This window comes from Melanotaenia boesemani, chromosome 2 (assembly GCF_017639745.1).
Source record: "Melanotaenia boesemani isolate fMelBoe1 chromosome 2, fMelBoe1.pri, whole genome shotgun sequence".
NCBI classification, from domain to species: domain Eukaryota; kingdom Metazoa; phylum Chordata; class Actinopteri; order Atheriniformes; family Melanotaeniidae; genus Melanotaenia; species Melanotaenia boesemani.
In genome coordinates, this window is record NC_055683.1 from 30,352,082 (window position 1) to 30,369,699 (window position 17,618).

The 17,618-nt window shown below is 38.9% G+C and overlaps 1 protein-coding gene across 4 annotated transcripts; it reads right to left on the reverse strand.

Moving 5' to 3' along the window:
* Positions 1–886: 886 nt before the first annotated feature.
* On the reverse strand, positions 887–15,502 carry map3k14a (mitogen-activated protein kinase kinase kinase 14a). Of its 4 annotated transcripts, XM_042010878.1 has the most exons (17): positions 9,768–9,881; positions 9,571–9,644; positions 7,850–8,131; positions 7,694–7,775; positions 6,432–6,648; positions 5,738–6,109; positions 5,515–5,649; positions 5,292–5,421; positions 4,845–4,973; positions 3,497–3,601; positions 3,241–3,398; positions 2,984–3,134; positions 2,297–2,617; positions 2,087–2,196; positions 1,607–1,745; positions 1,417–1,517; positions 887–1,308 (listed from the first exon to the last, which is right to left on the reverse strand). In XM_042010878.1, the coding sequence occupies exons 3-17, from the start codon at positions 8,115–8,117 to the stop codon at positions 1,147–1,149; spliced, it is 2,580 nt and encodes an 859-aa protein (XP_041866812.1). In that variant the 5' UTR covers positions 8,118–8,131; positions 9,571–9,644; positions 9,768–9,881; the 3' UTR covers positions 887–1,146. The 4 variants fall into 4 exon arrangements, with proteins under 4 accessions (XP_041866812.1, XP_041866787.1, XP_041866793.1 ...); XM_042010853.1 differs by lacking the exons at positions 9,571–9,644; positions 9,768–9,881 and adding an exon at positions 15,338–15,502; XM_042010859.1 differs by lacking the exon at positions 9,571–9,644 and having other exon boundaries at positions 9,768–9,910.
* Positions 15,503–17,618: the final 2,116 nt, after the last annotated feature.

A 17,618-nucleotide genomic window follows, 5' to 3' on the forward strand; every position in this document is an offset into this window, starting at 1 on the left:
TGGGAGTCAAATTATAAAATCTAAAGGCTGACTCCTTAAACTTGATGTAACAATGAGCAGCTATGGATGCCTTGAACTCATTTTGTAATGTAATTTAAAAATAGCAACTAAGAGGAGCAACAGGTTTAGTTATAGCAGTGGTTCCCAAAATTTTTCTGAGGCCCCCTCTCCCTCGCTACAACATACACCCCAATGCTTACAAGAGAAACGTATTAAGAAATGCACCGCAAAATAGATCATAAGTTTATTGGCTGCTAACTTTCACAAACTATAGTTGTAACCATGTCAGTGGCAGAAAGAATGATCAGTTCCTCTGAGTTGAGCCTTCAATGAGACGGATGCTGCTTCAGTAAAACATTCATGCTGTCAGATGCTGATAGTTTGGTCCCTCTGACCATTACCATTACTTGACCAGTACCTGGTCAAGCCTATGGCAAGTTCTGCCTCATCATATATTTGTCTTGTTTTGGTAGTTGAAATCTGTTGTTAATCCATCATTTGCCCACTGGTATTTTCACAAATTTGTCCATGTTTTGCTAACAGTGCAAAGACTAAGTTTTTTTTTAGCCCCCAACTGTAAAGCACAGGGGTGGATTGATCAAACTCTGGCTTTGTATTACAGTCAGTATTAAAGGGAACATTTTACTGAAAGATGGAGGAACGGAATGATAGAAAATTCTGGAGACAAACCTCAAAATATGTGGTGGTGGTGGGGGGGTTAAGCTCAAGAGTTTGGCTTCTTCAGCAGGGTCATGGTGAAAGTCCCATCAAAATCTAAAACTACCTAAAGATGCCCAAGTTAAAGGTTGTAACATATGAAAGAAAAGACTAAAAAGTGTCAGATCAAGTAACTATTTCCCAGCCGTATTGACCACAGTGGCCAACGCACAGTTCAATATGTTTATTGCCATAAAGCAAACAAGCTATGACATGCAACATGTAAACATAAGACTCAAAGCTACACGACAACATACTGACACGATACCGTATTTAAGATATGAGACTTGTTTTTTTTTAGAATGCTTGCATAAAAAATTTTTTTTTTTTTTCTGATTAAAACCTGGTAACCACACACTGAAACATAAAAAAGCCGGCACATAATATGTCACTGCTGATTGCACAGTAACTGTCACTGGAAGGAAGGCTCTATCTGGTCTCCAGCACTCCATCTCGGATCCTCCACATCCAGGTAGAGCTGAAGTCTGGAGCAGGAACGCAGCAGAGCTCCAGACCAGATTCCTGCACCTCGTCATCGTGAGCGACCTGCAGGCCCTGTGGGGTCTTCAGAGTGAACACTCGCTCTGAGATCTGCAAAAGAGGCACTCACTTAGCTCTGAACTCTTCTTTCTGTCACCAAATGTGGCTATCAAGAATTTCTTTCTTCACACATGAATGTGTTGCACTGCAAGCTCTCACCTGATCACTGATTCCAGTGGCGATGTGGCCCACCTTCACCCGACGGGTCTCTCTGATCCGAATGCTTCTGCTGCTGAAGTCTCTAATGCAGACATCAACCCCTGCGCCAGAGACAGACCAGAGGCACATGTATAATTTGGTATTACACTGAATAAATCGATAAATGGATGTACGTGCAATTTTATCTCACCTTCAAAACAGCAGGGGGGAGGAACTTGTGTATGGCCCAGTAAATCCATACTGAAGACCGACACATCTGGCTGACTATTGTAGGAGTAGACACCAGAGCTTAAGTCATCTCCGGGGCTTAGGGACCAGCGGCCAGAGTCCTGGGATGTAAATAAGGCAAATATCAGGCCTGCTAGCACTTCAGTGAAAATGAATGAACACAGAAAAAGCTCCTCTCTGAACGGCCCCAGTTTCGGAATATCTGTTATATAAGGACTACTCATAGTGTCTTTTCCTATCTTTATTGGCAAATTTCAACCTGTACAGGTAAAAAAGAATTACTCAAACTCTGCCTTTTTGTCAAAAAAGTGACTATTAGATAACAGCAGAGATAAATAGTAGCATTTAAACATATCTGCATGACGACCGTAAGCTGTTTTGTCTACACAATATGTAGAAGGAAACAAACGGACCGGGGCCTAGACTGACAGGTATATTTTACCTTTTTATCCCATGGTTCCCAGTTGGAGCAATGATCACTGCTGAGACAGGACAGGAGCTGCTCCTGCATCTCAGCAGAATGAAGCTGAGACAGACTGGTGAGGTAGAAGTCTGCAAACAAATCAATTAATGAAAACCGTAAAAACCGTGAACAAGAGTCCAAGCACCCTGTCTAACACATGACAGTAAGAACATTGTGAAAAAATCTCACCGTTCTCCAGTTTACGAAGCTCAAGTTCCGGCACAGTGGTGACCTTGTTGCTCCTCTTGTGGATTGGCTCAGAGATCAGCATTTGTGGACCAGTAGGCGAACCATGCTTTGATTCCTTAGATCCAGCCTCGACTCCTTGCCCATCATTCAGGTTATTTGCCTTCAGTTCTGCTGTGATCACTTTGTCAATAGACTTCAAATGCTCCTCCTCATTATCAAAGTCAATGCTGCTATGAATGAGATGCAGGGAATCTGGTGGTTTGTTGGCAACATATAGTGGCTCTGTGTAGGGTCCTTTGACAGGGCTTGTGAGCCCTCCAACTGCAATAAAAAAAACAGCATATTTTAATAACTATCAAAATTTGCTGTTCTTATCTCATCAAATCAAAGTGTATACATTTGTATATGTCGCTGAATTAACTTCATATACTTGTATCAAACTAATAATAATTTTTGTCTTTTAGGCTACATATAAGCTATAAGTGGTTTCAGACTGAAATACCTGCAAAAGCTAGAAAATTCTTTCAACTATAGTTTTGGTGATTTATGTCATTTAGATTTGGAAACAAAAGACATGGATACAACAGACTTTCAAGCTCTGACTCTATAAAGCGAGTAATTAACTTATGGAAGCTCTTCGATGTATCACAAGTTCAGGAAAAGAAAAACACAGAGCATTTGCTTCACCTTTTCTCAGAGCTTCGACAGTTTTTTCTTTAAGGTCAGATGCTGATGATCTTTGCACTGGATCTTTCTGGAGTCCCGCCTTTAAAACTTCAGCTGTGAAAGGGCTGCAGTCAGGTGGGATTTCTCTCAGAGGCGGAGGCTCGTTCGCAATCTGCAAGCATCAGGAGAGAAGGATATAGTCAATGTTTGATATGAACATTCAGGGAAATAAAATCTGTAATGAAGCAGTAGGGTTTATTTTCTGCTGTGAAGAGTACCTTCAGGTAGAGTCTGCAGGTGTAGTATCTTGTCCATGGTTGGCACCCATTGAGCATGTGCAGCAGCATGCAGCAGATGCTCCACACATCTGCTTTGGCTCCGCGGGGATCTCCTTTTACTATCTCAGGGGCCATGTGGGTCTCTGTACCTTTCAAGTCTGCATCAAATTACATTGGGAAAACGGTAAAATGAGACATAGAAGAGAAAAAATAACACAAGATCTGAGGTGATTATGTGAAGGGGCATAGGATTTACCTTTGGACCCGCTGAGGCTCTGCCCCTGATTGTCAAGTCTCTCTGCGCGTCCAAAGTCACACAAGAAGGTGTTTCTTCCATCCTCTGACAGCAACACATTGTCAGCTGTGTAATGACCAAGCAGAGTCATTAATCTTTATGCTCCTCAGCGGCCTTACAGGCACATTGTTGTAGCTGAGGTCTGTCAATGACATAATTAGAAACAGGGCAGCTGTGTGGACATTAAACAGTCGGCAGACAAAGGAGTTCCATAAGAGGGAAATATGAAGTCAGTGAGGGGCAGCTGCTGTACAGATAAAAAAAAACTTTAATGTGGATTGAATGTAGAGACTAGTAAGAGGCAGACAGAAGATAAAAACATTTGTCCCTCCTTTCTTGTTTTTCCTGAAACATCACCAACACCAGATGGCGCTTAAGCTTCACAAGAAAAAAAAAAAAAAGTTTTGCTTGTCCTTTGTTTTTGCACTTTTGCTGCTCTTCCTCTAATGTTGTTCCACTTCTGCTTTTCTGTTTCCCTTCTTTGACTTCTATTCTATTCCATTCTATTCTATTCTATTCATTTGTTTTGTTCTATCTTTTCTATACTTGTAGTTTTTCTTCTCCTCTGGCCTTGTCTAACTTCCTGCTCCTTGTCCCATCCCCCATCTGCATCGTTCTTTTCTTTCTTGCTCTCCTGATCGTGTGCACATGCGCCGTTAACAGTGCAGCGGTGAGTCACGCTGTGGGAAATTCCCAGCCCGTCAGCGGTAATCTGGTTTCACAAAACACACAGGTGCCTCAAGATCAAATCTAGACTGTATCTATGACACTTGTGTTCCGCACAACGACAAAATCATCTGAAGGGACTTCAGTAGAATTCTGACTTACCCTCTCAATATTTTGTTTTCCACTGGGTAACATAACAAGTGAAAGTCAGCCTGATGCTCTGTGTTCTACTGCTGTTATGACTGTGAAACCTTTTTAAGTATTTATGGCTCAAAATTTGGACTTTGTCCTTGGCATTTAGATTTTATTACTCATCACGCCACAGGTACTATATGAAGACAACATTTACGAATCACTACACCATAGAAAAACATTGTAATGTTCCTACACATTATTAAATTGAAGACAAAACAAGGATAAAAGGGAAAAGAAACGTGGACTTGAATTAGAAAGTCATGTTTCTTTTATTGCCTTTACAAAACTGTCTTTAGGCATCAAATATCACCAATTATGCCACTAAACAAATCCGTCAAGAGATCAAATAATTTTTTTTCTCCATGATATAATTTGTATGTTCAAGTTTTACAATAATTCAAATCAGACTTTTACTTTGTGAAAGGAAAGCATCATTTGTGTAACATACCTTTAATATCTAAGTGCACCACTTTTTTCTTCACCAAGTACTCCAGCGCTGTTAAGACCTGAGAGTGGTAGTGCAGACTTAAATCCTCTGGCAGACGGCCACGCTCCACTATCAGGTCACCCAGGGAACCTGGACAAAACAGACAGTCAGAGCAATTAAAAGACTTTGTCACGCAGTAATATTCCACTTTTTATTAAGACTTGTGAAGAAGCCTAATTTAGATTATATAGTTCTTAAAGTGTGATATATATCTGTGATATATGAAGCAATATAGCCTGCAACACTTAAATGGAGTTCAACAGTCATTTGTAACATCCACCACCCACCCACTTCCACATCCTCATTTCTCTATACATGAAATTCATAATTCTCATGTTTTTACGCTTTGCACATGTGTGGAAACAGCAGCTGATAGTTAGAAAAATGTGTCTGTGTTTGTGTATTTACCAGATTTGTGGTCCATCAAGAAGATAACGTAGGGCCCTTCTCTGACCACTCCAAAGAGTTCCACCACGCAAGGAGATCTGAGGGCACTCCACGCACCCACCTCCTCGCTGTTGAACCTCTTCATGGCAATCTGTGGAAATCAACAGAGCAAAAGTATAAGATCCTATATGGCACTTTTAAAATAAGGCCGTGAAAAAATAAAAAGGGAAATGTGCTTGTTAACCTTTTTGACAGCAAATGTGAATCCTGTCTTGACATCATGAGCACTGTAAACTTCACCATAGGAGCCTTCCTTGATAAACTGAGACAGCACATACTCACTCCCTTCCTTGTATTCGGAGTCAACAGGATTAATTTTCTATCAGGAAAAGGGTGAAATAAGTTAGCTCCAAAGAACTCCCTCTTAAAGATAAAAGGAGAGAGAATAAAAAAACAAAAAGACGTACTTCATTGTAAAAGATTAATCCCTCGTTGCTCACAGAATCTGCTGCAGGGAACTCATCTTCATCTACTCTTGCGTCCCTCTCCACATCTTTAAAAAAGGGCCAAGCAAAGCACCGGTCCCCCTGACTGACACAGCCCCTGAGGCCAGCGAGGGCCAGCGAACAGTTTCCCAGACTGCTGAGGGAGTCTGAGCTGCTGTCCTGATCATAGCTGGAGAGGGGGTGCAAGGCTGGGTCTGGCCAGTTCAAAGGGGAGCAGCTGGAGCCGGTGCCATAGATGCCATATAGAGATGTTCCTTGCTCTTGATCAACTGAGCTTTCAATACTGCTACAGCAGGAAGTACTGAGGTTGCTCCCTCGGAGGGATGACTCCTCCTGCAGGAGACAAGCAAAGAAAAACATTTTTGATCAAACAACATGATGTTTACATTCTTCAGGGCTGAACACTCCAAGGCCTTGAGAGGCAGCTTTGTTATAGTGTTTCAGTTTTACAACACAGGAAGGCTAATAGTTGCATGGGATGGGGCCTTTGACTTCCCTGGAATGAGGCAATCTATCCTTAAAATGATTCACATAAGAAAACACTGCATATTGTAGAATACAGTATACCAAATATCAACCTGCTTACCAATGCTGCTTTCAAAGCTTCTATCTCATGTAACGACTAAGTGAGACATAAAGAGTTATGCATTCTCACCGGGATCGGGACTAGAGAGCCTCCACTCTCCTGTTCAGGGACTCCAGAGGGTGTTCGACGCCTCTGACTCCTATTCTCCTGCTTCTTCTTCACCTTGCGCTTCTGCCTCTGTCTCCTCCGGCTCTTCTTTCTTGGGGTGAGGGGAGCTGAAAGGCCGCATGGCCACTGGACGGAGGCGGTTGTCGAGGATGCCACATTGTTGCGCTCTGAAGGAGGACTGAAGCAATACAAATATGTGTTTATACATATATATCTATATCTATCTATCTATCTATCTATCTATCTCTATATATATATATATATATATATATATATATATATGTATATATGTAAGGGATAATGCCCGACGAGGTGGCCATTATCATAAATTAATGGACGACACGGAGGCGTGAACCGTCCGACGCAAAGCGGAGGGCATTATCCTGCTTATACCATGGTCCATTAAGAAAGAAAAAAATATTAAATAAATTATTAATGCGTTAATGTTGTTTTTCACAAGAAGCGGCTGAGTGGACTATTTCGTTGTGACTCGTTGCTAAGGTAACAGGCTCTGACACAGAACCTGCAGCTCGGTAGGCAGTTATGTTACACAAACATTTCAGAGGGCGGGTGCAGCTCTTACAGCTTGTGTGTGTCCAGAGGATGATGTGACATGTTATTTCAAACAGTCAAAGTCCACAGATAGTTTCCTACATTGTTAAATAAGTCTGCAGGCTGCTTTAACAGCGACGACCCGTCACAGACGCGATCTGGCGCATCTCCAGTGGCGACTCTTAACCGGCTCTGACACAGAACCTGCAGATCGGTCGGCAGCAGCTGTTGTATTAGACCAGATCAGTGGAAAGAAGAGAGATAATTGCTTAACGTTATGTTACGTGACACAAAGTGTCATTTCAGAGGGCGGGTGCAGCTCTTACAGCTTGTGTGTGTCCAGAGGATGATGCGACATTTTGTTTCAAACAGTTTCAAAAAGTCCACAGATAGTTTCCTACATCGTTCAATAAGCCTGCAGGCTGCTCTGATCTGGTGTCTGCTGCCTGGCATCTGAGTTTCTGTTGCCACGGTTACCAACTACCGCTTAGTCAGCGCAATAATTTACAACAATAAGTCTATTTGACCGGAACTTCTTTTATAGGTGTCCATTATCACTTTTTAATGGACACCTTCCAGCCAATCAGAATTGAGTATTCACCCAGACCATGGTATAATTATATATGGGTGAATACTCAATTCTGATTGGCATTAAAAAGTAAATGTCATACCTGAAGTTGAAGGGTTTAGGGGAGCGGACATAGCAGGGTGCAGAACAAGAAGGACTGAACTCCTGGGAGTCCTGAGTTTCACCTAATGGGAGAATAATACTGTTAAATTCCATTCAGACACAGTTATTTATGCATAATATTAAGAAAAATATTTACATTCAGCCTGAGCAATAATTGAGGTTTTGCTGGGCATTTCATGGGCTCCCATTTGCTCAGCAGTTCCATGTGTCAGGAGTTTACTGTTAACAATATTTTTTGCCCATTCTTCTACAGGCATATAGCCCATTTTTTCCTTCTGCTCCTCTTTTCCCTCCTCTGTCTTCTGCTCTGTGGCGGAGCAGGATGGGTATGACGCCTTCAGCTCGGCTTTGGGTGAACTGGAAAATGGAGCTGTAGAGTTGAAAAGCCTCTGCCTCACTGCCATTTCTTCTGATGGATCTGAAGAGAGACAAAATTAATTTAAAAAAATTAAGGACTGTATGTGGGTTTTTTGGTTGAGCTACCTCATTTAGCCTATGCAACATATTATTAGTCTGACTGATGTGATACACCTTAGGTCTTTGTGTGGCTCTTTGATATGTCCTGCTACCATTTGGGAGGGGAGAAAAAGCCTATAATGTGGCTGCAATTTATAGGGGCAGAGTATTTTCTTGATTCAACTTTACCTATAAATGCAAGTCAAAAGACTGCCCCCAAACCATTGAGTTTGCTATTATACGTCAAAGAAAACCATCATATCCTTATGCTAGTGTTCTGCTAATGTTCTTAAACAGGAATCACTTTAACTTTTATTCAACACTAATTATTTCCCAACATATCTGTACTGTTGTTGTCATTATTAAACAACACTTTCAATATTGTTGTGAAAGATGCACACATTCTGAGCAAAACTGTGATAACACATAACAGTTCTGCATCATTTCTGTAGTCACATGGTAGTTGCCTGTTATCAGGAAGTAGGGACCTTTATTAATGTTGCAAAGTTTGCATCAAAAAACATTTCCTCAAATTTGAATGATAACACCAAAGGAGAATAAAAATGGCTCTGACAACAAATTAAACATCTTCCATGCTAAATTTAAATTGTTTTTATTTTTGTTCATGTTTTGAAGTAATGCCATTTCTATTTAAATGATATTTTACTAAGATTACCAAATTGGTTTCTCATGTACATTTCTGAATCACCAGCTATAAACAAACTGAAAAGCAGTTAAACTTAGCTCAACTTGTCATGTTTACTCATGACAGTAAATATGCCCACACACACACCCACATACAACCCAAATTAACAGTTTTTTTAATGTGCTTCTTTAGAGTCTGTGAAGTTTAACAGATTAGACTGTGTCATGTAAGGTCAAACGCACAATCAATGCTTACTGACATGGGCTGAAAATCAGTAAGTTTGCAGTTGAGACAGGAAACTCAACCCTGGCCTTGTTTTGACAGTTGCAGTCATGTCGTTAAAATGCAAGTACTTCGTTTCAGTGAGAGGAAGTATAGTAGGTGAAGTACAGCCAGGTTAAATTTCTAATAAAGATTTTTAGATGCTGTAGCTTTGGTTACAACCAAAGAAACATGTATAACTGTAAAATAGATGTTTAGACATACAGTGCTTCTATCTCAGTGCTGCAGTTTGAAAGGTGCAAACTGAATACTGGGACTACAGTTGCAGCACATTGCATAAGTAAGTCACTTGATCACAGCCTTTCCCACACAGATTAACTCTGATCTCTCAAATAAAGCAATCACACGGCAGCATCCAAGGTGATAAAGCCAACACAGGAGAGGCCTAACACAGTACTAATGTGAGTAATGGCACAGAAAAACGCTGCTGTTAAAACTAAATTAAAGCTGTTAAAGTTTAATAATAGCATTACCTTTCCTGCCGACTTCATGTACTGCAAGATTATCAAGAATGCTGCGATTCAACTGTCACTTCCGTGTCACAAAGCTGCACCACCACACCCAAAGAATTTATGTGGAAAGGAAATTGAAAAAAAAAAATCTACTAGAATAAACACAACCGCAAAAACAATTCTGTGTGTGCATGAGGCAGGGTGCTGTGTAGACGTACCGACAGATGCCAGACTGAAGAGCTCTCCCTCTCTTGTCTATCTGCTCTAAAAAACCTCATCTACATTCACTAGGTGCTCCGTTTGTCTGCCTTGTCCTTCATTTTCTTCAGCAATGTGTTGGCACAGCCTCTGCTGCTTTTGCTCTCTGTACTGTTAGATGCTGGCTTGAAGCCAAAGAGGGGGAGGAGCTGGATGACGGTGACTTATGGGAAATGCATCTACACTTCCCCATTCACACCCCCCCCCCCAAACTCCAACAAGGTTGCTAAACTTGCTCTGCCTTACTACTGTGGATTAAGGAAAAATGTTTGATAACAGCGCTGACTTTCAACTGTGAACTCTGAACAGAGCCAAAAACACATCTGCTATCTGTTGTTTATTATACATGTACAATACACCACAACATAAACTTTGGATGAAAATCTGAATTTAAACAAATAAGGTGTTTCCTAATAAAGCAGTGAAGAGCTATCACACTGCTCTACGTGTTAAAAAGAGAAATCTACCTGTAAAGCGGGATGACTTTTTATACAGAAGCATACAGTTGATGAAACTATAAGGGGATTCAGGATCTTTCATGTGCGATAACGTGCCCTGCGGCAATGAGCTGATTTATAAGAGACCGTAACCTCATTTCAACATAACCACCATCAACACCACCACACACTTTCCACCATATGTTGTTAACAAACAACTGTTTTCTTTAAAAAAAAACACACACAACCTGATATCTGAAATTATGAGTATCGTGTTATGGAAAATGTATGATGTGTCACTTGTGTGAGATGTCTTCTTTATCTGAGACAATCTCTCTTGCTTTTTGTATTTTAGCGAACAAAACAAGTTACTCAGTTCAAAACCACTAATGAACACAGGAAATTCGCAGTACCACTTCAGAGGCTCCGCTGCACGTCATAAATGCAGCGCTAATGCAAGCTGAATGATACACCTTCAGTTATGAGAAACATTATTTTAGAAAAGCAGTTAAAAGTTTCTGGACACCATCATCAGCATTTAGGATTTTATCTAAAGTTCTGGCTCAGTGGGAACTTGTGATGGAGAATAATCGCTTCTGTCTGCAATTTTTAAGTTAAAAAGGTTAAGTTAAAAATTGCCCATAATATAATACAATTCTAAGGTTTTGAGCAGAAAAAAAACCCATTTTGAACTTCAGCATAATACAATAAATAAACTAAAAGCACTCAGACAGCGTAGACCTCCGTTAAGCCATCGGGTCACACACCTGAGGAAAAACCCCATAAGGCCCAACAGCCCACCCAGTACCCCCTATATTTTGAACCTTCTGGATCACCAAAACTAGAAAATCAACATGATCCGGCTCAAACAATGTCGCATTATAACATCTTCCATGATGTCATGATGTTTTTTGCCAGTGATTGTGGGCATTATCTGATGAGTTAGAAGCTGTAATGGAAAAATTATGCATATCTCCCAATAGTAAAGAATCCTTAAACAAATTCCTGGATCCAGACGATGATCTGGATCACCCTTAAAATGTTATCAATTGTTCCTTTATACTGGAAAAATGATCAGCTCCCCTTACTACCATGAGACCAAGTTAAGAATAGACATCATTGACATCAACTAGAAGATGACCTATTGCTGTGTTTTATAACGTTTTTTTTACATCGCTGCACTGAATGTCAAAATGACCTGGCAAGCGTTCATTATTGAGCTGTCATGCGACACAATAAATCAATAAATCAGCCGACATCCAGCGCTTTGTTTCGTTACTTTAGCATTTGTTTTTTTTCTGACTGTTCCCCCTCAAATAATTGATAAAAATAGAAATACATTTAAAGAATCACTTTGTTATATGTTAGCTGACTGGTGAATGTAGTAAGTATTTGACATTTTCTATTTGAAATAAAAGCCCAAAATAATCCCAAATGCTAATCAAGTGTTTATTATCGAAGCTTTGTCTGAAAAAAAGGCCTTTATATCATTTCTATGCTGGATCGACATTGTGTCAAAATGACCCCCTCTGGCAGTTCTAGGGGGTATTGAAATGTTGGCAGTACTAGTGTTATAAAAAAATTTCCTGGATCCAGGCGGTGATCTCGATCCCCCCCCAAAATATATTCAGTTGTTCCTTATTCCGTTTTGGAGATTTCCAGAAATTTTCATCAGAATCCGTCCATTACTGTCTGAGTTATGTTGCTAATTAAAAGAGACAGACGTGTACACTGCCAAAAACATAACCTCCATCTTGGCGAAGGTAATAAAAGTAAAAAAATTATATTTTGGGTGACCACCATTTGCACTGAAACGCATCCATTCTCTTAGCACACTCTAGATTTTCTTGTTGCTGTTGATCATTATTCAGTCTTTGTGTTTGGGACCATTTTTATGCTGCTGCATGAATTTGGAGCCAGACAGCTCCATGGAGTTTCTGCAAGTTTAATGGAAATCTAACTGTAATTATAAGCAGAGAATGCACACAGTATCTGACTATATCCTTAAATCTGCATGCAGACACGTACCCTTAAAATAGCTTTTCTGTTGCTTGCAAACTCGCATCCAGTCAGCTTTTTAAAATCATGTTTTCACTTTAAGAAAAAATTGATTTTAATTTCTCTCAACCTGAAAATACAACTCTTTGTCACATAAACAATCATGTAACTTTTGCAGTTTATTGCAAACCAGAGCAGTGATTACATCATGATTCACAGGCCTATATAATAAATTTGTAACTGGGAGTGCACGCAAATAACTTGAATATAAGGGGAAACACTATATGGTGATCTTTGCAGAGTGATCCTGAGTTAAAGTCCATATGTAGTCACTGACTCGTTGAGCTAACCTCTGCTGTGCGCTCACACAGATTAATGAAATTCCAAAGCCTTTACTAAGGTCATCCGGAAGAGAATCAAACTGCAGTCAGCCACATTATAAACACAGCCAAGCTTTCCTTAAGAGACATGCAAAGCATTTCTCAGTAATACACTGCAGTTCTGGACTATATAACATCAGAGTTTTAGAAAAAATAAAAAATAAAAAAAAAATATGAATGCACATGTACGTGCTATTAAGTTCAAATCACATCTTTGTGCCACTTGTTGAGTTACTTCCCCAATACAAAGTAAATAAACAAAACAGATGTCATTATGGAAAGTGTCCTGCTCAAAGTATTTTTTTTTTGCAGCAAAGGCTTTGACCATTCAGAGCCATTGGGATTAATGTCCACACAGAGACCAGTTGAAATGTGTCTGCTCAAGTTTCTTTTAATCATCTGGACATTTAGTTGACATGGAACTGGCATTTTGGGAGCCTGAAAACACAAACTTTTTAAACCAGATCCCAAAGTGAATTGGATCATCAAACTCGGCTATACAATACTTTGACACATGTATCCTTAGTCACCAAACAAACAAATTAACAACACTTATACGAGTACAACTTGTTTAGTGAGGTCAGTGAGAAGGCGGCGCTACGGTATTGGACCTCTTTAATATCTATTCTTGTATATGCTAGAGTACAGTATTTATGGGAATCTCATTATTGAATGCATAAAACCAAGCGTGGTTTCAGCAAGGGGGGGGGGGGGGGTAGGCTAATTGGTATTTACATGAAGGGAGTCCTCACGGAAAATAGGTGGGGAACCACTAATTAAGCGGATGGCCACAGGATGACCAATTTGATATACAAATAATACTTTTTTGTTCTGTGTACAAGTTGAGCTGACCTATCGTTATGGTTCAGAAATTGTATTTAATGTAAAGTAACAATATTGAGGAATTTTTGATTAAATAATCATGACATTTAATACAATGGTTTATTGTGAAATTAAATATTCGTGACGTTCCTAATTTCAGTATTCTTATTGTACTGCTTGAAACTGTTGTGTTTTTATAAATATTTTTGGTATATGAAAAAAACGTAAAACAAAAAATAAGACATGCGAATACATAGGCCTAAATAAGAAAAAAAAAAAGAATCGCCAAGGTCAGTAAAACTAAGGGTATTACATAAGTTAAATGCAAATAATTTGAAATTTATTTGTATTTCATATTGTATGTTGTATTAAACTACATTACAAGTCCATGCAGTTGTGTTAAATAGTCGTTACATAGCAAGTAGGTTTTCTCTGAAGCTTTTTCAGCAATTTCTTGCTATTTTGCAAAGGAAATGAGAATAGAACGTCTGCAGTGACAGGGTGCAGGGTGTTTGAATAAAAGGAATACTAAAGCCACAGTGCCTAGCTGTATATACAAACCATAAATTTGACTCTGAGCCAAAAAAGGGTCAGCTTATGTCTGTCTAGTGTGGAGAAGCACTTAAGCTTGGAGCTGGCAAACAGTACCATTCATGGGTCATGTGAAAAACCTATTGCTTTGGTTTAATCATTTCTCCGTTACTTCTACTTTGTTCCTTATGCATTTGCCATTTCCAAACGTTTTGTGTTTTCCCATTTCCCTTTTGTTTAGTTATTTCTCATCAACTTTTGTTGCCCTACATACCTAATGCCTTTCCTGTTCTTCTATACCTGTGGTTTCCAGTTTCCCCATTGCATTTGCAATTTCCAAACTCTGAACACTACTGTACATATGCTTTTGTTTTTGGTATTAGTTTATTTCCCTCTTTTTTTTTCTTATAAAAAAAAACTTGCTTGCATCTCTAAACACTAGGTTGTACTGCCCTACAGGAGAAAAAGGGTATGTCATTTTATATATGTGCAGTATGTCCCACATAGACTTTTTATTCTCCACATTGACAAGCTCCTGGTAAAGTTTGCCAGCAGAGGAAGCATATTGTCTCCTGTTATAAAGCATATCACAGTCACACTTTGCTAGGATGAAACTATGTCAGGTGCTTTTTTTTTTAAACCAGAGAAAGAAAGAAATTGTTTGCAAGGATGTAACAGTCATTTTATACCACTTTAAAGCAGGGCATTGTCAGTTCAATGCCAGAAGTTAGCAATATAAGACTTTACAATCAGAAAATAAATAAGAAAAACTGCTGAGAAGCATGAAAATCTTTTGCAGTGTGCAAGAGGTAAGAACAATTATTTAAAAATTAAGAATACATAAGTAATATACCGTAAGTGCATTAACACATTCTGAAATAAATAACAAAAAGTTTAATAAATCAACACGTTTATGATTAATTCATATATATTTATACACTGTGTTTGGAGTCCTGGCAGTCGCACCGCGACTGTTTTAATCAGAGACATCTGTCTCAATACAGACGTGTGGCTCAGAAAAACTGTTCACGCAAACTTTACAGTGAAAATTATAACTTAATACGCGATTGCAGCGCTGCCCTAAACATTTAAGCTACTATCAAACTGTTTTACATGAAATGATGCCAAGAATCACTTTTATACTTTTGTGTCCGCCTTCTGAGGGAACTAAAATCATAAGTTCCCTCTAACCACAACCACCGACATATCACACATTAACGTTGCCCAGAATTTTTGTGTAATTCGACGAAAAGCCATATATAGAAATACACAATTCTGTTCCTAAACATGGTCTAAAGGACTGGGATTAGAGATGAGATAAATAAAGTTCTAACGAAAACAACAGATTATTCACTAACTCACCGTTCCAGCAGTTATAGGCGTCGACCGATGGCGGTCTTCACGTCTCATCAGCCACCCGTCTGTCTGAGAAACGGTTTCCGGTTACATTTCAAAGTATATATATAATTATTCCTTAATTTACAAAACTGCTATTTAATACAATATTTCAGACTTGGGATTGTGGCTATATTAACGAAGCACCTTTTGTATGATTGTATATCTGCTTAAGCAAAAGAGTATGCCTGCATGCCTTCTCGTAAGTGACATTTATGGTTTTAATTTGAAGACGGAACGTCAGTACGTCTTGCGCGCGCCTGCTTTTAAAAGAACGCCCACTTTTTGACTTTCTCTAAGCTTTTGAATTCACACAAACAACTTTTCATTAAGTATTTATTGAATAACATGCTGTTATTAACACGGCAGTAATAGCAAAAAAATAAAAGTGAATTAATTAATAAATAGACCACTAAATATTCTGGTTTAATGACAACAGTCTTTTTTTGTCATACTGTTCACATTTTGACATCAACAGACCAAGATGACACCTAACCCATGACATGCTAATGATACGTTGACATTTTATGTTGTGGTATACCTGCCATTGTTGTTAGGTTTTGTTTCAATAAGCTGTTTGAGATTACGGAAATACCACTTAATGATTCTACTTAAAAAAAATGTACTTAACTTTTTACATTGTCTGTAAATTTGACTTGAAAGTTTAACATCCTTAACAGGACATGGTATGTTTGAATGAAAATTGTGTTTGGACAAGTAAGGAAATTTGTATTTGGTCGATTATTTCTTTCTTTGTTGTAACATTACTTGGCAATAAATCTTATACAACTGAAAGTCTGTTTACTTCCCTTTTAAATGGAGCCACATTTGTAAGGAAAATGCAATTGTGGAATGAGCAGCAGAGTTGAGTATGTGGGTTGCACTCAAAACTTGCCAAATCTTAACTGCCAATGCCAAACATCTTATTTTGCTTCTGACTCTTGTTAGATGATTGTCTAAAAAAACAAGACATAATGTCAGTTTAACAATTCATTTACTAAGCATCAGCAGCATATAGAAGAATTGTACACAACCGTAACAGCCTGCCACCTCCTCTTCATGATGGTCACCAGCTTGTTATCTCATCTCATTCTCAACCCGCATTCGTTGCTGTACAGCTAATGCAACTGTGCTGGTCACTCTGGCACAAACAGCACGCCTAAGCTGATCCCACACGTGTTCAGTGAGGTTGAGGTCAGGTTTCCATCCTTTCCACTTTCAAGTTTGGAAACTAGTCTCTAATAAACACAAATCTGTAGGGTGGGACTGTTGTTATCTTGGAGGATAGAGTTTGGTCCCAGATTGTGGAGCAATGAGATTGCCGCTGGTTGAATAATCTCATCTGGATATCTTTCTCCATTGAGACTGACTCTAATGCCTCGGTTTGCCAGTGAGGAAAATGTCACCTCACACCATCACACTGCCTTCACCAAAAGCTGTTACCCTATCGGTGCAGTTATTAGCGTTGTTTTCTTCATATATCAGCTAAGTAGATGTGCTTGGAACATTAATATAAAATATTTGACATTAAATTCAATGAAACAAAAATTAAGATGAACTTCTTTTATAGGCTACTAGTTAAAGTATTCTCACTACTCTTGAGGGGAGTGCCTAACTTTTTTGTGACATAGCTCTAAGTGGATTTTCACGAGCTGAAGTAAATCTAAATGTTACTGAGACTCTTATTTCTCAGAGAATGTGAGACTGTAATTAACATTAGTTTTGGCATCAATTGACCACAAGATGGCGCCATAACATATAAACTAGCAAATATTGAGTGAGGGAAATTCTGTAAGAGCGAATGAGTCATTGAGCAGAACTTAAACTGTTAGATCCATTTAATTGGAATCAGCAGGGGGAGATCTGAAACCTGTAGGACCACGGCTCTCTAGGGCTGAACTTGCTCATCTCTGATCTAGGTTTTCATAAGTAATTTTGCATAACATTTGAATGGCATTTAACATAGCATAACTCTTCCATTAATTAATTATTTAGGTTATTAGACATTTTTTATTTCATTCTTGGTAATGTTACAAGAGAGACAAAAGACAAAAGTTAAATTTATATCAAGTAATTTCAAAGGACCAGATGTCCTCAGTGCTGGTCAATAAACTGCAATAAATATTCCCAATCATACTAATGAAGCTTTAATGCCTCAAATTTCTTGGTTTTAACATTTAAGACACTTTTGCATAGTATGTCTAATCAATGATGGGAATGAATAATTGACTGAAATGAGTAGATTTAT

Bases quoted from the DNA above. Each gene is read 5' to 3' on its own strand.
- map3k14a (XM_042010853.1), bottom strand. From the start codon at position 8,117: ATGGCAGTGAGGCAGAGGCTTTTCAACTCTACAGCTCCATTTTCCAGT. The intron at 7,776-7,849 runs GTAAATATTTTT...TTCTCCCATTAG, and splicing joins AATTATTGCTCAGGCTGAAT to GTGAAACTCAGGACTCCCAG. The intron at 3,399-3,496 runs GTAAATCCTATG...AATTTGATGCAG, and splicing joins GAGCCTCAGCGGGTCCAAAG to ACTTGAAAGGTACAGAGACC.